Here is a 21,912-nt window from a genome sequence, read left to right on the forward strand (position 1 = left end):
CAGTGCCACATATGAAAAGGACAAGAAAGATAGTGGAATACTTTACTGTAGCTGAACGCAGTAATGTATCTTTGTATGTTATTAGTTCAATATTGCTACTGACCCAAAATTTAAAGTTTGGATTAGAATACTGAATAAACACTGAATTAAGGAACACAGATTTGGTTTTTCCCTGTGTTCTGTTTCTGTGTCTATAGGTAGAGATATTTTCTTTCTTCTCTTTGCAGCTATAAGGACCAGAAGCCATCAGTTTTGTGCATCTAAAATATTGAACATGCAAGAAAAGCAGAAACCAGGATCAAAGTAACACAGCAAATCTTGCACAAGTCAGTCATCTGTGTTTTGCTTACCCAAGATGACTTAAGGGCTGCTGTCTAAACAGAGTGATTACAGATAACATACGCCTGCAGACACCAGAATAGGAGGGGGAGGCAGTTTAGTGCTTTGATTTGGAGGTCTTGATTCTTCTTTCTATGATTCTTTAAGGGAGGAATAGGGTGAAGTAAATAAGGGTACTCCTAGATATAGTTTGATATCTGTTTCTATTAAGAGAGGAAAATTGCTGTTTAGGTACACGTCATTATTTTTTTCTTTCTCATCAGCATACTACTCCACCCACATGAGAAATGGCAAGAAATTTTCAGTATGATTTCCTAAAGAAAAGATAAGGAATTGTTCTGCCACTCCTCTCCAGCATCATTTGAAGCTGCTTGCAAACATTAAGCAATTACATCAGTTATCTCAAAGCTACTGCAATTCCACAAGTGGCTGTAGGTAAGGAGAAACAAATGCATGATAGCACTTCTACAGTAGCACTTAACCTTCTGAGGTGTGGTACTGTGCCAGGTCTTTATGCAAATCCATGTGGCAGTTTGCATCTAACCAGTGATAACTGGAGGTAGCAGGAGAGTGCTGAGAAAAAAGTATGGCCAAGAGACAGAGCTAGGAGCTTAGGAAACTGCTAGGAGCTGTGGACATTATAAAGGGGACAGAGAGAAGGTGGTATGTATGTGGGCCTGGGAGAGAAATAAAGATGTTATAGAGGAGTGCCAGAGATAAAAGAACGCTAACAAGTTTAGAGGTATAGGTGAATATGGTGGAAGGAACCTGGAGGGTACTGCTTATAGTGGCTGAGGACTAGAGTAAGTTTGTAGCAGTGGGAGAGCTCTGTGGGACAAAGGGTGCAACAGGATTGCAGCATTACTGGGGATTTGGAGAGGAGGTTACAAGCTGGAGAATGCAAAGGATATAGAATACAGACCTGTAGGAGAACATCCTTCATTAGGTCCATTGCTTATGGAAAAGATCTATACTTCTTGCAAATGTGTTCATTATTTCCAGTTAACAAGTGTTATCTCTGTAATACCATTTTATATGGAAAATACCATGAAATGTAATTGGTAATCTCCACAAACTAATGTCCTCCTTCTTCTGAAATGATCCTTCTCATCATAGCCAAACTGCATTGTATTGTCAGGTCAGTGCTCATAGCCTGTCTCGTTTCTTGAATGGCTATGAAGAGATGCATACAGTTAGTCTAATGCTTTTCACCAGTAGAGAATAGGGGCACGTGTATAGCAGTCTGACCCTCACAGTGTTTTTGGGTTTTATTAAATGTACTAATGCTATCTGATTTCTTTGCCAGACGATGGTTTGCAGTATCATAATCAAAATTTTCTTATCACGTCAAGATAAATTTTAGCTCTGTAGAGTTCCAAGTTTGTCTTTATATTTCCAAATTTCTGAATTAAGAAGCTGTATAACCTGAGACCTCCTTAAAAGTACCAAGTGGGTGCACTGCTAATTGAGCTGGCCAGCTAAATTATGTATTTATGTGAATGTAGTAGCTGCTATTAAGCTATTTGTGTTTGAATATACAGGGATTGTGTCCTGTGATTGTAAGGAAGCATGACTAAGGCCATGTGCAGTTTCCAAAGTATAAGCCAATGAAGTGCTTTGGCCAGAAGTGTTATTATCTGAAATATGTAAAAGAAGTGGAAGATGAAACTATAAAATAAATAAGAGCCATAAATGGTGCATTAATTGTAAGTGTATGGACATATGTTGTTTACCTAACCTAGCACATCCACAAAGAGTCTGTTGCAACTGGAATTTCACGGGGGCCTGTCCCAAGTTAAATTTGCGCAGCACAGTGAATAGCTGCATTTGCAGTGAATAAGAAGAATGTAAAAAATGTTAAATAGTGTTTTATTGCAGATTGAGAAATGACCTGTACACCTGCAGAGTAGTGTTAGTAAAAAATAAATAGTTGTGCCTTGCAAAGTCAGTCATTCAAATACAATGTGTTCTGTCTACCAGAAGATGGTGCCCTAAAACAGTCAATAATTTCAGTTTTTAAAAGCTGTGATCAACTGCAAATGAGTATTTTAAAAAACATGTCAGAACAAGGTGATTTACAAACAAATCACTTAAATCCAAATATATATTAATATCCAAACTTTATATTCCAAAAAGTTTGCTTAGTCTTAAAGTTATCACAACACAAATTAACATACAGGACCCAAACAAGCAAAACAAAGCAATATAAAACACAAGATAGCTATCACTTCAAAGAAAATAAAAACTTCAGTCCCCCCATCCAAAATAAAACCATATATACTATATACTGGGCATGATGTGCTGTGGTATGGAATATTCCTTTGGTTAGTTTGGGTCAGGTGTCCTGTGTTTGCTTCCTCCTGGCTTCTTGTGTCCCTCCTCACTGGCAGAGCATGAGAGACTGAGAAGTTCTTGATCAGAGTAAGCATTACTTAGCAACAACTAAACCATCAGTGTGTTATCAGCATTGTTCTCAGACTAAACTCTTTCACGGACACCCCCTTGTCATGGGGAAAGAGCTTGCATGCCCTTGTGAGGTTGGGAGCTATGCTGGTGGTGGCTTATGCCTCTGTTAGGGTCTCCCATACCAGACAGGTCTCAACTGAAGGGCCAGACAAAGTGTGTCCATGGGCAGGATGAGCTCACTAGCCTTAGGGCAACTATCCTAGGAGAAGGACAACTCTAACTTCAAACCCAGGCAGATGGAGCTCATATAGCCCTGTAAGGCCATCCATCTAAGAGAAGGACACTAATCAAACCTACGACTTGAGGACTTTGCTGTCACCGTCCAAGCTCGCTAGGCCCTGGCAGATAAACCTCAGGTGTAAAGGGTGGGGCCAGTTCTGCGCACGCTGTGCCTCACCTAAAAAATCTTCTGTGCAGGCCCGAAGGGTTTACCCACATTTGCAAAGCCCTGTAGTGTCAGGCGAAGGACGAAACAGCAGGTGATAAGGTGCACTGGAATTCGCAGACCCAACCCTGCATGCAGGCGGTTCAGGACACTGGTCGCCTGAGACTGACCCAGAAGATGACAGTCTTGTTCGGCAACATCCTGAATGACCAAGCAGCCTTTTTTCAAGGAGAGCACTGCTTGCTCCATATGGAGAGAGGCCTAGAAAAGGTGGCCTAACCAAAGCTCATCTCCCCCTCCACCTGGTTGGCTAGCCGCAGCCAACCAACATCTTTTGTTGCAGTCGATTAAAGACAAAGAGACAAAGGCATACACTTGCCTCCAAAGGTGTGTCCAGATTGACACTCGCATGTTGGAACATCAGAACCATGCTTGATACAGCGAACAGTGCTTTAATGACTTACATAGCAAGAGGCTTACCGTAGAAGCTTGCTACCTGCTGGCAGCAGCAGCAGCAGTATAGAACTGTGCTGCCTCAAAAGGTGGAAAAGGTCAGATTTCTGGCTCAAGAGGATAGAGCTAGAAGGACAAGCAGCTCCTGCTGTAGCTTACACTTCTGAATTCATGCAGCATCATCTCTGCAGTTCTTACTATAAAAACAGCTTCCACGCATGAGCACACCGGAGGGGCCTCCCAATATGTCCTACCCACTGCTAGATTAATAGTAAAGTTATCTAAAGTTGTGTCGTGGTTTAAACCCAACCACAAACCTCTTTTACTCACTCCCCCCCTTCTTGCCCTCCCCCTGCTTCTGGAGGGACGGAGAGGAGAATCAAAAAGAATGCAACTCCCACGGGTTGAGATAAGAACAGTTTAGTAACTAAGGTATAACATAGATCACTACTGCTACCACCAATAATAATAATGCTAAAGGAAATAACAAGAGGAAAGAATACAACACCTTAACACCAGCCGACCAATAACTCGCCCCACTCCCCCCAGCCAAGCACCGACCGATACCTCTTCCAACCCTGCAGTCCCTCTACCCCCCTTCCGGATCACTCTTAAGCTACATCCTGGGCATGACGTGCTGTGGTATGGAATACCTCTTTGGTCAGTTTGGGTCAGGTGTCCTGTCTCTGCTTCCTCCCAGCCTCCCCTCCTCCCTGGCAGAGCATGAGGCTCACAAAGTCCTTGGCCAGACCAAACATTCGAGCAGCAACTGAAAACATCCACGTTATCAGCACTGTTCCCAGGCCAAAAGATCAAAACACAGCACTGTACTAGCTCCTAAGAAGGAGAAAACTGACTGCTGCTGCTCAAACCAGGACAAGTTGTAAAGTTTATTAAAACAAAACAAAAACTTAATTTTTCTTTACATGTGCTCTGATGGACCAAATTCCCAGGTTGTATATGACCCTCTCCTAGTTTCTCAGGAAGACAACCTTATAAAAAATTGCAGTAGGTAGTTCAAAGTCTGTAATGGGATAGAACATCCTAGTACAGGTCCCAGGAAGGATTGAAGAAGGAGCTCTGAAACTCCTGCACCTGAAGGCAGCAGCCTGTGAGACACCTACTGCCCCAAACAAATGTTGTGAAGAGTCCCAGGTAGGGTAGATGGAGGGCTCAAATTAACGGCAATTTCCATGTGCTCTGCGGAAGGAACCTCTCTTTCTTCTTGGTGGGTATGTGTCCATGCCATGTGGTTAACAATACAGTTTGTGTCTTTGCTGACAGCTTTACCAGAAAGTCCAAGGCTTGAATGAAACAAGGACTTGAATTGCTGCTTTGATCCTGCTCTGTGTCATGGCACATTTGCTGGGAAGCTTTTGTTGCTGATACACAGGCCCATGCTGTGTTAGCTAGAGGAGAGATGGCATGCACCAGGACACACAGCTGCAAGAGGTGCTTTCAGCCACCACACACCTGCAGACTACAGGTGAAATGTAACTTGTTCTACTAGTCCTAAACTGTGGCAGCACACAGTTAACAGCTTGTTTAGGAGATTGACAAAAAGTGTAATGAAAGATGTGAAAACATATCAGAAAAGAGCACTTTACTCCCAAGACTGGTTGTATTTGCACATGGATGTTCACATTCACTGTGACTACCTCTCCCATGTCTAACAGATTTTCTTTTCAGGTCTTGCTCTATGTATTTACATGGTTTGTTGGAGTTTCTTTTCCCCTTGCCACCCTTCCACACACAGATTAACAGTCCTCCACAGCTGGGGACATTTTTGAGTACAGTTGCTTTTAATATTTAATTAGGTATGATAACAGGATAAAATGTTCTTGGCATGGCAAAATGCCTACAGCTCAAACTTGCAATATATTTCTTTCCTCGTAGGGTGTTCAGTACTGATTCGGAGAAAACCCCAGGAACAAACTTGCCAACAAAGTTTTCAAGTTGACAAGCAGGTATTCTTTATTGTGGCACCGGGAGACACGGGGGATAGCTCCTCCTAACGTGTATCACCGTAATTGATACTCAGGCCATCCTTATATAGTTACTGGGCATACATACATATTCATGAGGCTACACATTAATTACATCATTTTCCAGAAAGTTTCCCACATGCATGCATACAAAAATGTGATGGTGGTCTCTGAGGGTCGTTTACTTCTCTCAACAATCTTCATAACTTCTGTCAGTCTTTGAAGCACCAGCTTAATTAACATTACAGACATAGCGATCATCCTAACTACTTATCAATTAGTTTAACTGCTCCCACCCTGGACATCTGCTAGTCCGGGATACTCCCCAGTAGATATTTACACCAGCTTAATAGGTTAATTAACACCACAAACATAGCAATTATCCTATCCCATTTATCAGTTAGTTTAACTATGCCCATCCTGGATATCTGCTAGTCCCAGATACTCCTCATCCTCAGGTCCTGTTTTTCTATTCTGCTTTTCTTACACTTTTTGTACTAAGGTCCTAAGGACCTAAAACTATGTCAACTACCTTCAAGCACTGCAGTTATTTTCCATTACAAAGCTATCAAACTTAATATTACTTAGAACTGATTACACTTTGTGCCTCCTTGTCTCAGTACCTAGTAGTGTAAAGACATGGCTCAGGTACCCATCGTTAGGGCTTTGTCAACATTTCTGCCATCAACACAAATGAGTCAGGGATTTCAACTTAGTTGCAAAAAAATTAACTTTGTGGTTTAATTAAGTTTGTGGTTTAGTATGGGAGGTATCAGTTTAGTAGCCATTTTGGGGACATTGTTTTCTGACAGTCTTTTTTGTGCATGTACAGATGTAAGTGGCAAGTGGTGCTGGGTCTTGTTAGTGGATGAACAGATGAAGCTCTTGCAGAGTTACACAGTAGCATGTTTGCTTAAACTCGTGTCAATTTGTAGATTATTTTAGGCCACAATATGTTTATTATATGTCTTAGGACGGCCTAAAACAAAAAAAAAAAAAAACAAAAAAACCTCACAACCCAAAAAGCCTGCCCGGCTCTAGGGTTACACACACGTATAAGTTATTGGTAGCACTGGACTAATCACAGCTCTCAGTCCCGCAGGCAAAAGAAAGGGAAAAGAAGCAGCAGCAGCGCCACCGCCGCCTCCCGGAAGGCGGGAACATCAGCGCCTGCCTCCCTGACAAACCCATCCGTGCACGGCTGCCCTTGGGGTTTTCTGCGAGTCTCCAATTTCCCGGTGACAGTCCCATCCGATAGTCAGCTCCGGGCAGGGCTCTCGACAAGCGCCGGCCAAAGTGGGAGGAAAAGAAGGGAAGCCGCCGAGAAGTGCCATAACCGCCTTCTTCCTGACTAACTCGGTGAAAATCATTGTTTGGTTCCGGTATTAGCTACATTCCAGCGGGACGCAGCGCCCAGTCTCCTTCCTCGCATTCCTGCCCTATACAAAGGAGTCCCTACCTTTCCGTGCTCTGCTCGCTGGGCCGTAAAGTCCCTCCGGGCCGGTCCGCCGCCTATCACCCCCCGCCCAGGAATGCGGGATGTGCCACGGCCACTTCTCGGGGCGGTTGGCCGGGGACGGTGAGGGCAGGGAGCTGCCGACCGCAAATTCCTCCGCGCAGCGCGTCATTGACTTATTTAAGGCTAGAAAGTAGGATTGAGTTGTTTTATCTGGTCATCGCTGAATAGTTCTCTGGCCAAAAAGCTGCATCCCGCCAGGACCACAGGAAGTGTTTCGTTTCTTTCTTTTTTTTTTTTTAACCTCCATTTGTTTTATTTTATTTTTATTTTTTAGTTTTTTTGTATGCCTTTTTTTTTTCATTTTCTACTCTGGGCTGTGCTTTCGCAGAGTTCGCTGTCCTTGCCCCGCCTCACGCCGCCGGGCTCCGGCCCAGTATGGAGAAGTGTGAGGAGAACGACGTGGTACTGAAGGCCACTAAGTTCATGGAGAATTTATACTTGTACGAGCCCTGCCCGGGAGTTTCGTACGGCAGCGGCTACCGCCGAGACCTGGCACTGCACCCCGACCTGGAGGAGACCAAACAGGTTGCCGCCGCCCACGTGACGACGGAGCAATGGGGGCGGAAGACGAACGGCGCTGCCACGCTGTCCCCCGCCAAAGCCTATCCACCCGTGGCGCCTGCTGACCCACTCGGTGCCGCTGAGCCGCCTCCGTGCGCGGGGCTGCCGTGCTGGGAGGAGGGGCTGTGCACTCGCTTCGAGGTGGCGCTGCCCTGCTACAGTGGCTTAGCTGACAAGGGTAAGCGCTACTCGGCTGAGGGCTACCGTTACGCCGTGGGCAGCGCCTACGAGGGCGGCTACGTAGCCAAGGGCAGCGGGCGAGCGCCCGGCAGCGGCCCGGACGGCAAGTATGGTGCGGCCAGCCCACGAATCAGCCTGGCCGCTTACTTGCCGGGCCCTGCCGCCGAGCATGGCAAGTTCTTCAGCCCGGGCGGCGCGGCGGCGCTGTCCTACGAGAAGTTCCCCAGTTCGTGCTCCAGCTTGATGGCACTTAGTCAGAAGTACAACAGCCCCTGGGCCAGCCTGGTGCAGTACGACGGCGCCACCCTCAGCCCCCACTCCAACTACACTAGTACGGACAGCGACACCAGCAAGCACTCCAGTCCCCGCGCCAGCCTCGCAAGTTACGATGGCAGTAGCAAACCCAGCAGCAACCGCACCAGCGGAATCAGCATGGGCTACGATCAGCGCCGCTCCAGCACCGCTAGCCAGTGCTCTTGCACCACCAGTCCTCGCTCTAGCTACTCGGACTGCAAGCACGGCCCGCCGGGCAGCAGCGGTGAGCCGGAGGGTGCGGGCGGCGCCGGGCTTGCCCTGGCCAGTCCCCGATCCAGCCTTTGCGGCCCCGAGGGCCGCGGCGCGGCGGGCGCCGCCGTGGTGAGCCCCCGCTCCAGCATTTCTAGCCAAAGCTCGTGGAGCTCCCGCGGCTCCATGACTGCCTGCCCCGAGCTGCAGCTGCCTTCGCCCCATTCCTCCCTGCTGAGGCTAGGCCTGCAGGAGGACGGCGCCGCGCCGGAGCTGGGGGACGTCTACCACAAGATCTATGCCCTGTCCCCGCCGCGGCACGACCAGCAGCACCCGGCCGCCGCCCTCGAGGCGGTGTCCCCCTACGCCTACTGCCCGACCAAAGGTTCTGCTTCTGCACCCAAATTCAAGCTCCCCTATCAGGTGACGCCGTGCCGGGAGAACGGCACTAGCCAGGCGGAGAGGCGGCTGGAGGCGCTGACGCTGGAGCTGGAGAAGGAGCTGGAGATGCACATGAAGAAGGAGTACTTCGGTGAGTGAGCTGCTGGCGAGGGGTGCGGGAGGGGGCGAGCGGCTGAGGGGCGGCAGTGCGCGGGGTCTGGCCGGTTTGGCTGTGGAGAAGGCAAGCGTGTGGTGCCCGGTCTGCTCCGGGCCAGGTACCTGCTGAAGGCCCGTATAGCCACAATTTTGTCTAGCTGGTGTCTCAAAGACTTCCACCATAGCTCGTTTTCCTGGTGCGTGATCTTTTTTCTGTCTAGTCTGCGAACGGTTTGCCAGGACGTCTGGCGTTTCCCCTTCCACGTGCGGACGGGAGGCTTGTCTGAGGTGTTACAGAAGCTGTTTGTGCTCTCGGAGCTTGCAGTGACTCTAGTGTGCCTCTCCCTCTTGGGCTGCTGACGCTTCACTGATAATCTCCAGCACTCCTGGCATTTGCCATTCTGTGACAACTCTTCTAGACAACGAGTGTGGCTGGTGAAGCACTTCTAGTGTTTTATTCAGCAAAATCTGTTGATACGCGGATAGACTCCACAACTCGTTAAAGTTGTAAAGTAGGTATGCTTTTATTCAGCGCTGAGACGCATGGGGGATGGCTCCCCCAAAGGCATGCATGCCTCAGTGTTGTTTCCCTCTACATTTATTCTCTAAAGTTATATATATTCATAAGGTTGCACAATACGCCTATACATATTCATGTCCTATCCCCGCTTCTTATTATAATGAGCTAGAAGGTCCTTTGTGCCTGTGCAGTGCCCCCCCCCCGGTCATGGGTGAGGGTCTCAAGAAGAAGTAAATGAGCCTTCCTCTTGTGAGTAGGGTTCTTCAAGATGAAGTAAATGAGTCTTCCTTGAGCCTGAACTTTTCACCTCTAGCCGTCACGCATGCTCTTTAGGAGTCTGGTCAAAGTCCAGACCACAAAGCTTGTCTTCACTGGAACTAAGTAACTGTTCCTCCCCCTTATCAGTCTATTTCTTCCCCTTATCAGACTGTTTCTCCCCCTTATCAATAGCCCTTATCAAAAGTCCTGGTACTGCATGGCAAGCTTGACAGGTATTAGCAAACAGTGCTTTCTGTTAAACAGGCAAAATTCCTTCATCCCCTCTTATACAACCCCCCTGTACATTGGTCAACCCTCTACATCACTGTGTGATGTTTGGAGTACCTGGTGGAAACGTAGCTTTGTTTCTGTCAGAGCTTGCAAGGCTGTCGTGGATTGGTGTCCTCCCTGGGATGGAAAATTGGGGTGAGGAGAGGGTTCTGTCCCTGCTGAGGCTAAATTGGCTGTCCTGGGTTCAGCTGCAACAGTTATTTGTCTCCTTAGTAGCTGGTGCAGACTTTGTTTTTGACTTTAGTCTGAGAACAATGCTGATAAGACACCGATGGTTTTAGTTGTTGCTAGGTTGTTTACTCTGATCAGGAACTTTTCAGTCTCATGCTCTGCCACTGAGGAGGGGCACAAGAAGCCAGGAGGAAGCAGAGACAGGACACCTGACCCAAACTAGCCAAAGGGGTATTCCATACCACAGTGTGTCGAGCCCAGTATATAAACTGGGGGGAGTTACCTGGAAGGGCAGGATTGCTGCTGGGTCAGGTGGGTGGTGAGCAATTATATTGTGTATCACTTGTGTTTTGTTTTTTTTCTTCCCTTTCCTTTTATAGTCTTATGTTTTCTCCCCTTGTTATTTCCCTTATTATTATTATTGGTGGCAGTAGTAGTAGCAGTTTTGTATTATGCTGGGCTGTTCTTAAGTCAACTTGTGGGATTTAAATTTTTTTGATTCTCCTCCCCATCCTTCTTGGAGGGGGGGACACTGAGTGAGTGAGCAAGCGGCTGCATGGTTCTGAGTTACTGGCTGGGCTTAAGCCATGACAGTTTGTCCTGGTTTGAGTTCTTTCTGGTGCCTAATGTGGGGCTTGAAGGGTTGATCATGAAACTGGTCTGGTGTGCGTTCTCAGCGTGGTTATCACCTCTATACTTAGGGAGGCAAGGGCTCTCCCCTCCTCGGGGGTCAACCTATGAAGGAGACATTTCCTCATGTTCTCCTCTCCCACACCGGGCTATTTACAGCAGCTTTTGACAATTCTAAAGGTTTTGTATGGCCTTTGGATACCCTTGCAACCTGTCTGCTGCTTTTGCTGGGAAACGGCATGTTGCCACGAATACAGCATGTGTTTTATCCATGGCCATACCACCTTGAGAACACCTTTTTTTTTGTCTGATCTTGAAAGTTAAGCAGGGTCAGGCTCAGGTCTTGTCTAAGGTGAAATGACAATCTAAGAGAACCAGGAGATTTTCCCCAAGGCTGAACAGTCATGAGTGGCAGGGTGTGTGGGATCATATGGGCAAGTGTCTAGGCCAGTGGGCTCCTCCAATGCTTTGGAACTTTACCCCTGAACAAGTGTGAAGTCTGGAAAAACTACTGTAACATGTGAAAGAGGTGTCCCTCTCTGGTATTGCCAGGACAGCAGCACAACTTGCTGCAACATACTGGGGCTTGATCTATACCTACAGAACCCTGCTCAACACTGTCTAGCACCTTAAAGGGGAAAAAGATGTTTCTGGATGTGATGGCAAAGCAACCGACAACACAGCATCCACTCCAACCCCAGTGATAGACACTGCAGGTGAACCAAAGGACCAGTCTGTGCCACTATTGGTTAATCCTGTGAGCAAGGGGCAAAGCAAATGAGAGCCGCAAAGAGTGACCCATGTAGTGAAGAAAGATGAAGACCCAATGCATGTGCTACAGGGGATGCCATCTGAACAAGAGTTAGTAATACAGGAATTGGGAAGAGGAATAAGAGGTAACTTGTTGATCCTGGACCTCAATCAACCTGTGGAATATATGGAAAAATTTCGGCTGTCTTCCAGGGGAGCACATCATCATCACCTGGTTAGTCCAGTGCTGGGACAATGGGGCTGATGGTCATGAAGGTAGGGAAACCAAGCAGCTGAGATCACTTGCTAGGGAAGGGGGGATTGACAAAGTGGTTGCAGAAGAGAAATGAGCCCTCCGCCTTTGGAGGTGGCTCCTGGCAGCTGTGAAGGAAAGGTATACCTACAAGGAGGGTATTATATGTCACTCAGCCAAGTGGACCACGATAGAGGCATCCAGTCCCTGAGGGAATTGGCCATTCTAGTGATGATCTGTCGTAAGCTGGATGCTGGGAATGCACCCATAAATCCATATGAAATTGAATGTACATGACCAATGTGGTGGAAACTTACATGGAGTGCGCCATCATCATAAGCCTACTCATAGGCATCAATGACCTGGAGTGAGGCAGCACCACCACCAATGGATGAATTGACTCGCCATCTCCAAGAGTTTGAAGGCAATCTCAACCCTTCCATCATTTCAACTGTGGGAAAACTCCTGTCCCAGGAGGTAAATAAACTGAAAAACAATCTATCCAGCTCCCCATGTGTACCAACCCGCATCTTTGCTAATAACAGAAGGTGCCCTGTTTCCTGAGAGAGATGTAGGGGGTACATGCCACAGGCCACCCTATGGTTTTATCTGTGGGATCATGGAGAAGATTTGAGCAAGTGGGATGGAAAACCTACCTCAGTTCTGGAGGAATGGGTGTGTGAATTGAAGAAGAAAACAATGGTCAAGGATGGTCCTCCCAAGAAAGTTCTTGCTTCAGTCTTCAGTGAGCAGATTCCCAGATGAAGAGCTGATTTTACTCCAACTTTTGTAGAAAGGGATAAGTATTCCTTATCATGAGACTTAAGTGGAGACTCTTATGATCGCTATTAGAGGGGCCCTGTCACCAGCCAGGGTGGAGGAGAGGGTCAATTGGGTTTACTGGACTGTGAGGATCAGATGGCCTGGCACATCAGTCCCACAGAAGTATAAGGCTCTAATGGATACTGGTGCACAGTGTACCCTGATGCCATCAAGCTCTCAAGGGGTGGAACCCATTTCTGTTTCTGGAGTGACAGGAGGATTCCAAGAGTTGACTGTACTGGAGGCTGAAATCAGCCTGACTGGGAGGAAATGGCAAAAGCACCCCATTGTGACTGGTCCAGAGGCTCCGTGCATCTTCGGCATAGACTACCTCAGGAGAGGGTACTTCAAAGACCCAAAAGGGTACCGATGGGCTTTTGGTATTGCTGCTTTGGAGACAGAGGAAATTGAGCAGCTGTCTACCTTGCCTGGTCTCTCAGAGGATCCTTGTGTTGTGGGGTTACTGAAGATCAAAGAATAAGTGCCAGTCATGACCAGAACAGTGTACTGGTGGCAGTATTGCACCAACCGAGACTCCTTGATTCCCATCCATAAGCTGAATGGTAGATTGGAGAGCCAAGGAGTGATCAGCAGGACCTGCTCACCTTTTAATAGCTCCATATGGCCAGTGCAAAAGTCTAACAGAGAGTAGAGACTAACAGTAGACTATCATGGCCTGAACAAAGTCACACCACCCTTGAGCGCTAGTGTACCAGACATCATAGGTCTTCAATATGAGCAGGAGTCAAAGGCAGCCAAGTGGTATGCCACAACTGATATTGCCAATGCATTCTTCACAATTCCTTTGGAAGCAGAGTGCAGGCCACAGCTGGCTTTTACTTGGAGGGGCGTCCAGTACACTTGGAACTGAATGCCCCAGGGATGTGATGCGGAGAAAACTCCAGGAACAAACTTGCCAACAAAGTTTTCAAGCTGACAAGCAGGTATTCTTTATTGCGGCGCCGGGAGACATGGGGGATAGCTCCTCCTAACGTGTGTCTCCCTGTTGCTACACAAGCTGTCCTTATGTAGTCCCTGGGCATACATTCATTACATCATTTTCCAGAAAGTTACCCGCATGCGTACAGAATTGTGGTGGTGGTCTCTGAGGGTCGTTTACTTCTTCCAACAATCTTCATCACTTCTGGCAGCCTTTGGAGCACGCGCAGTAGATGCTCATACCAGTTTAATTGGTTCGTTAGCACCAGAGACATAATAATCCTATCCTCCTACTTATCAGTTAGTTAACTGTAGCCCATCCTGGACACTTGCCATTCCCAGATACTCCTTATCCGTGTGTCCTGTTCTTCTAGACTGTTTGTCTTAAAACTGTGTCAACTATAACAATTTATCTTGTACAAGGATGCTCATTGTGTTCTGTAGCTGCATTCTATTTTTTTCTATGTATCATGCACCTCAGTAATTTTCCATTGCTACTGTTACAAAGCCATCAAACTTAACATTACTTAAAACTGATTCTAAAGGTTTATATATTCCATTTTGTGATTTTGTGCCCCCCTTTTCTCAGATGAAAACACAGCACTGCCATCTGGCATGGAGTGATCCAGACTGCACTGGAACGGGGGCAAGCTCCAGAAAACCTGCAATACATTGACATTACTGTGTGTTGATGACATTATACAGTGGGAGAGGTTTTTGAGAAAGGGAGGAAAACAATCCAAATCCTTCTGAAGGCTGGTTTTGCCATAAAAAAGGTTAAGGTCAAGGGGCCTCCATGGGAGATATGATCAACAAGATAACAGCAATGTCTCCACCAACTAATAAGAAAGAAACACAAGCTTTCTTGCGTGTTGTGGGGTTCTGGAGATTGCACATCCCAAATTACAGTTTGATTGTAAGCCCTCTCTATCACATGACCCAGAAGAAGAATGATTTCACATGGAGCCCTGAGCAATAACTAGCCTTTGAACAAATTAAACGCGAGATAGTTCATGCAGTAGCCCTTGGACCAGTCCAGACTGGGCAAGATGTGAACAATATGCTTTATACCACAGCTGGGGAGAATGGTCCTACCTGGAGCCTCTGGCAGAAAGCTCCAAGGAAGACTTGAGGTTGACCGCTTGGCTTTTGGAGTTGGAGATACAGAGGATCTGAGGCCTGCTGTACTCCAACTGGCAGCCTATGAAGGGGTTTGAGCTACTTCGGAAGTGGTTGGCACTGTATGACAGCTCCTCATGTGGGCTTAAATTTTACGCTAACAATGTGTGCGTCTTTAGATAGTAGAATAGACAAAATTTTTCTAACTTGGTAGCATGCAGAGAGAAAGGAATGTTTGGCTGACAGGGGAACAAACATCATGGGACTTGTAGCAATGCAGGAGACAGTAAATAAGACCAAGGATGTTAGTTTTTAAAGTGAGAGTGGCACCCAATGTCGAGTGAGACTGGAACAGAACATAAGCAAGGACATACCAACTGCTAGCTCAGCACTAGGACCTTGTGAGCATGTGCAGGCACTGAGGTCATGCAGTAAACACAGTGAGGAAGATGACTGGTGACTGCAGAAACCCCCAGTCATCAAGAAAGCACTTGTTTAATTAGGATGCCAATAGAGTTAACTCCTGGAAATATCATGTATCAGTAAATAATAATTTCCTGGAAAAGCTGTAAATGGGTATGAGTATGCTGAATATATAGCTGCTGCTGGCAAGTAACAGGTGTGCTCACCTTTGCAGAATGTTTTGCATGTGTGCCCACCTTTGCATAATCTTTTGTGTGTGTGCCCAGAACTGCAATAAAAAATGCCCGCTTTCTAGAACTCCAAATTGAGTCTTGGAGAGCTTTTCTGGCTGATTTTAAGGTAATGCTCCTGGCACCCTGGTCTCCTGTGCTGGGCTGGATGTTCAGAGGCAGGCTCTTCCTTGTGGATCATGCAACTGATGCTACATGGAGTAAGTGGGCTGCACTAATTAAACAACAAGCTTGAGTAGAAAATCCCAGTCACCCAGGAATTCTAGAAGTCATCATGGACGGTCCAGAGGGCAAAGATTTTTAGAATGTCACTAGAGGAGGAGATGATGCATGCCGAAGAGGACCCACCTTATAATAAACTGTCAGAAAGTGAGAAGCAATATGATGATGGGTCCTTGTCGTGGTTTAAACAAAGTCAGCCATAAACCACACAGCCTGTCCACTGACTTCCCCCCTTCTTGCCCTCTCTCTACCCCTGGAGGGACAGAGAGGAGAATCAAAAAGAATGCAACTCCCACGGGTTGAGATAAGAACAGTTTAGTAACTAAGGTATAACACAAATCACTACTGCTACCACCAATAATAATAATGATAAGGGAAATAACAAGAGGAAATAATACAACACCTCAACACCAGCTGACCAATAACTTGCCCCACTCCCCCCAGCCGAGCACCGACCGATACCTCGTCCAACCTTCCAGTCCCTAGCCCTTCTGGGTAAACTCCCTGTTACATCCTGGGCATGATGTGCTGTGGTATGGAATACTTCTTTGGCTAGTTTGAGTCAGGTGTCCTGTCTCTGCTTCCTCCCGGCTTCCCCTCCTCCCTGGCAGAGCATGAGGCTCAGAAAGTCCTTGGCCAGACCAAACATTTGAGCAGCAACTAAAAACATTGGCATTATCAACACTGTTCCCAGGCCAAAAAACCAAAACACAGCACTGCACTAGCTCCTAATAAGGAGAAAAATAACTGCTACTGCTGAACCCAGGACAGTATCCACCCCTTATTCCATACCATTCACGTCATGCTCAGATCCCACATTTTCAATATGCCATCACTCTTATCTCAGTGCACTCTTATCTTAGTGCATGGACCAGTCCCTATAAAGCTGCTGAGTCCATCTGCTCCATGATGTCAGGCTCCATCTCTTGTAACAGTCTCTCAGAACAGGAGAGGCTGTGTGCAGTGTTCACACTCGTGAATAACGTGGGCAATAGTGTCCATTGCCAAGTCCACACCTCGATCATGAGTCCATCTCTATGTTTCATCTCTGCCCTGATGGCCTGAAGTGTCATGGGGCCCACTGATATATGGATAAAACCCCACAACTTGTTAAAGTTCTAAAGTAGGTATGCTTTAGTAGTCAGCTGAGGCACATGGGGATCTCTCCTCAAAGGCATGTGCAGCCCAGTGTTCTTTTCCTCTACATTTATCCTTTAAAGTATTACATATGTATTAGGTTACATAATACGCCTATACATATTCATTTCCTATCCCTGCTTCGTATTATAATGAGCTCAAAGGCCCTTCACACATGTGCAATGTCTCCTGGTGGTCGTGGGCAAGGGTCTTCAGATGAAGTAAACGAGTCTTCCTCGGTCCTGTCCTGAACTTTTCACCTTCAGTCATTGCGCATGCTCCCTGCTTGTTTGGCCATCATCCAAACCGCAAGGTTAATTTCAGCCGGTTTAGGGGTCCAGAGAGCAGGAACCAAGTAATGATTTCTTCCTCTTATCAATAGCCTTGCTTTTCCTCATCCTGCTTCGGCAAGCACCAGAAACATTAGCTAAACAATATACATTGTTTAGCAAGTAGCAGCCGCCCCTAGTAAATCATTTCTCAACCCTAACTGTCTTGGTAAGGTACAATAGGTCTTTGCTGAGTGATATACCTATTGAGTAGGCCATGTAACTTAACCCTTGCACAACTCCCTTGTATAATTATCTAACCCCCCCTTGTACAATAGTCCACATCAATTCCTCCCTTTTCTATAAAATAAGTAAATTCTTTTACTTCTTAGGCAACTTCTTCTTAGACCAATCCTTGTGGAAGTTATCTTTTAATGCCTTAACATGTGCATTTGACAAAGAGGTTAGAACCATTATACGTTGTAACATTCGCCAATTCCAAATAAACAGTCCTATAGACAATACAAAACTAATACTAACCAATATTAAAAGAACAACAGTGGGGTGAGATAACGTATTCAGAATACCAGTTGCGGTTGGTGACCATCCGAAAAGTACATCCCACCAATGGTGGCTTGTGTCTTGTCTTACCCTTAATAAAACTCTACATATTTCTTCTGTGTCATGATGAACAGTAACTAAAGTTTTCTTCCCATTTTCCTGGACCTCTTTTATTATGTTTATCAGGTCAGGATGTTTTATTAATTGTTTCACCAACGTAAGGTCCATTCCAATGGGGGTAGGTGATAATTTGTGGTACATTGTGTAATTGGATTTTATCAGCTGGTAGGATGCAACTGGTGCTGAATACGTAAAGTCACACCCAATAATCTTAACAAAGTTACAAACACAAAAATTAGAATGATTCCTAACAGTTACAATTTCATAGTTATTGTCTATTCTCACAGAAGCACAAATAGTTCGTATGCATATGCAGCCCTGGCCAATATATACAAGCATAGTCTTTTGAGTTGTATCTGGGTGAACTTCGAAATGGCAGATGCCCTGTTCCACATCAAGGCATATGTCCATAGTTTCGATGGTATTGCCTTCACAGATGAATCCTTGTTGTTCTCGTGTAACACAAGGTTCCAAGTTTACAGTCTGCCATTTCTCATTTACCTTTTGAGCCCACAACCTATGTTCAGAGGGATAAAGTACCGTTCCCTCATAATTCAATCCTAACGCAATAATAGGTTGAATAGTGTAAACTGTGGCATTACGTATTGTAAGCACAAAGGCTGTAGCTATGCCCGTGGTAGAGTCATAGGTGAAATTTACCAGGGTCCACCAAGATTGAAGCTGTCTTTCCAAATCGTTAGTATTATCCCAAACAACCTTTCAAAACTCCATAGGAAAAACCCCTTCACTTCCTTCCCTTATAATTAAGGCGATTACAGATTGTATCCACAGTTGTGCTTGTATACAGCTAAGAGCCAGGGATACGTTATCTTGGGCCACACCAAGTGCATCTACTATTAACTTTTGGTCCTGTTCCTCAATTGTTTTCCATTTTGTTAATACTTTCAAAATCTGCCACTGACTAGATCCTAATGCTAATAGAGAAGACTGTAAGGGTTGTTGAAGCATTGTCAAATCTCTGGTTGCGGTGGCTAATTTATTCATTAGTATTTCCAAATCGATCCCATTTAGGATCCCCAGTCCTGTTCCCAATATTCCAGTCAAATCCCTCCGTTTCCTGCTCTTCAAGGGTGTTTGTTTTTGTGCCCATGCTGTCCATCCCTCGAAGGACATTTTCAGGAAAGGAGAACAGGTTGGTTGAATTTCAGAGATATTAGTTTGCATTAGTAATTCAACTCATTTAAGGGACCATTCTGGGTTGAATATCATTTGTCGTTGACCTGTGTTTCTTATTATATATGGGCCTATTATATATGGGCCAGTTTCGTAGATTTTGGGCTCTGAGGTACTGGCTCCTGAAGTTTGAGTGCTTTTAGTGGGAGTCTGAGTGCTGGCGGAGGTAGCTGTTGAGATGGCAGGGGTGGTGGCAGGTCTAACATTTATTCTGAAATACATTGATATTCCTCTCGTGTCACGAGCCCATAGACAAACCACCTCAACATTCTGTGCTAATGTGAAATTGTGCCAGCAATCTGATTCAGTTTATCTTTCACAGATTGTTTCCTGCTTCTGTTTGTCAGTCGGGGAAATACGGACACTAATTTTAGTTGGTTTCTGGGAGGTAATTATATTCTTATGTTTCATTGACTTACATACTAGATTGTCTCTATTACAATCCAATCGGCACCCTATGCTGACTAACTCTCCCACTGTTCCTTGAACTATTCTTTGTTCCTGAGGAACATAAGGAGAGGGGTATATTGTTTGATTACCGCGGAAAACTACTATGGATAGGGTTAGATGTTTTATCTCAGATTCTGATCCCATATACCCTGTATATCCAGGGAGAGCTAGGTCCCAAATTGGATCATGTATGATATGTGTAGCCCGATTTAGAATCATAGAATAGTTAGGGTTGGAAAGGACCTCAAGATCATCTAGTTCCAACCCCCCTGCCATGGACAGGGACACCTCACACTAAACCATCCCACACAAGGCTTCACCCAACCTGGCCTTGAACACCGCCAGGGATGGAGCACTCACAACCTCCCTGGGCAACCGATTCCAGCGTCCCACCACCCTAACAGGAAAGCACTTCCTCCTTATATCCAATCTAAACTTCCCCTGTTTAAGTTTTAACCCATTACCCCTTGTCCTGTCACTACAGTCCCTGACAAAGAGTCCCTCCCCAGCATCCCTATAGGCCCCCTTCAGGTACTGGAAGGCTGCTATGAGGTCTCCACGCAGCCTTCTCTTCTCCAGGCTGAACAGCCCCAACTTCCTCAGCCTGTCTTCATACGGGAGGTGCTTCAGTCCCCTGATCATCCTCGTGGACCTCCTCTGGACTTGTTCCAGCAGTTCCATGTCTTTTTTATGTTGAGGACACCAGAACTGCACACAATATTCCAGGTGAGGTCTCACAAGAGCAGAGTAGAGGGGCAGGATCACCTCTTTTGACCTGCTGGTCAGGCTCCTTTTGATGCAGCCCAGGATACGGTTGGCTTTCTGGGCTGCGAGTGCACACTGCCAGCTCATGTTCATTTTCTCATCGACCAGCACCCCCAAGTCCTTCTCTGCAGGGCTGCTCTGAATCTCTTCTTTGCCCAGTCTGTAGCTGTGCCTGGGATTGCTCCGACCCAGGTGTAGGACCTTGCACTTGTCGTGGTTGAACTTCATAAGGTTGGCATCAGCCCACCTCACAAGCGTGTCAAGGTCCCTCTGGATGGCATCCCTTCCCTCCAGCATATCAACCGGACCACACAGCTTGGTGTCATAGGCAAACTTGCTGAGGGCACACTCAATCCCACTGTCCATGTCAGCGATGAAGATGTTAAACAAGACCGGTCCCAACAACGATTTATAGCTCCTCTCCCCTTTTGATATAATATAATCATACATAAAACTTTTGCTAAAATTCTGCACATTAGATTTTTGAACATTTTATCTGTAATACATTTATCTTACGCATATGAGTCTCAATTTCAGTTCATTACCACTCGGTGTAACTTTCCAAGGAGCCTTTGGAGCCCTTTTGACTAGAGTGTGATGAATCCAGGCGTTCTGCTCCTTAATTTTGACAGCCATGAAGGTAGTGAGTAATACTTGGAATGGCCCTTTCCACCTTGGTTCAAGATCCTCTTCTCCTATAGGTTTGAAAGATTTTACATACACAGTCTCCAGCCTGTATATTATGTACTGGGCTATCCAATCCTCTGCTTTGGGTTCCAGCCACATGTTTTTCAATTTTCCTGAGCTGCTTCCCTAACTCTATTATATAGGCATTCATAGTCTCTTCTCCCGCTTGGGGAGACATTCCCTGTTGAATTCCATATGGTCTTCCATATAGAATTTCGAAGGGACTCAGTCCCTCTCGTGCTCTTGGTTTAGTTCGAATTCTCAATAGGGCCAATGGAAGGGCCTGGGGCCAGGGTAGCCTAGCTTCTTGGCCCAATTTCACAATTTGTTGTTTTATTAGATGATTCATTTTTTCCACCTGACCACTTGACTGAGGGTGGTAGGGAGTATGAAGTTGCCAATCAATACCTAAATATTTGTTAATTTGTTGTACTACATTCGAAATAAAATGTGGTCCTCTGTCTGAAGATATAGTGGCTGGAACTCCAAAGCGTGGTATTATTTCCTGTAATAGTACTTTGGTCACTTCTCGTGCCTTTGCACTCCTAGTTGGGAAGGCTTCTGGCCAACCTGAAAAGTTGTCTGTCAATGCTAACAAATGTCTATACCCCCCTTTTCTAGGCAGTTCCGTGAAATCGATCTGCCACTGTTGTCCTGGTCCATTACCCTTTCCAATTTGACCCATTTTGGGTTTGGGAGTAATTTTGGGATTTGTCTGAAGGCAGGGGTCACATTGGTGAGTTACTTGTTGGATATTAGCATATAAATTTGTGCCTATAATCTTGTTTATTAAATATTTATGTAAGGCATCTGCTCCCCAGTGTGTTTTTTGATGTTCATTCTTTACTAAGGACCATAACACTGATGAGGGAACAATTACTCTTCCTTGTGGTGTGCTAGCCCACCCTTCTTCATTGAATATCCCGCTTTGGTCTGCAATTAGTTTTTGGTCCTCCTTATTATAATTTGGCTTACCTTCTAGGAAGACCTTTCCATCAGGGACTAGTGCTCCTTCAGTTGGTATCCTACCTTTTGCCGCTTCTTTTGCCTCTCTGTCCGCCAGCTCATTTCCCTCTTCCAATTTGGAGCTAACCTTCTGGTGTGCCTTGATATGCATAATCGCTACTTTCCCAGGTAATTGAACTGCTTCCAACAATCTTAAGACTTCTTGT

General features: G+C 46.0%; 1 protein-coding gene across 7 annotated transcripts in view; it reads left to right on the top strand.

Moving 5' to 3' along the window:
* The first annotated feature begins 6,824 nt into the window (after positions 1-6,824).
* LOC136004465 (Wilms tumor protein 1-interacting protein homolog) overlaps positions 6,825-21,912 on the top strand; it is a 69,583-nt gene continuing 54,495 nt past the window's right edge. For 5 of the 7 annotated variants that reach the window (XR_010608463.1, XM_065660954.1, XM_065660950.1 and 2 more), the window contains exon 1: positions 6,826-8,924. Coding sequence is in view for 6 of the 7 variants with exons in the window: in XM_065660954.1 (XP_065517026.1) it covers positions 7,523-8,924 (1,402 nt within the window). In the remaining variant the exon portion in view is untranslated. Of the gene's footprint in view, positions 8,925-21,912 lie in introns of all 7 variants that reach the window. The other 2 variants (XM_065660951.1, XM_065660953.1) reach the window with 2 other exon arrangements.

Source organism: Lathamus discolor, chromosome W (assembly GCF_037157495.1).
Source record: "Lathamus discolor isolate bLatDis1 chromosome W, bLatDis1.hap1, whole genome shotgun sequence".
Taxonomy (NCBI): Eukaryota; Metazoa; Chordata; class Aves; order Psittaciformes; family Psittacidae; genus Lathamus; species Lathamus discolor.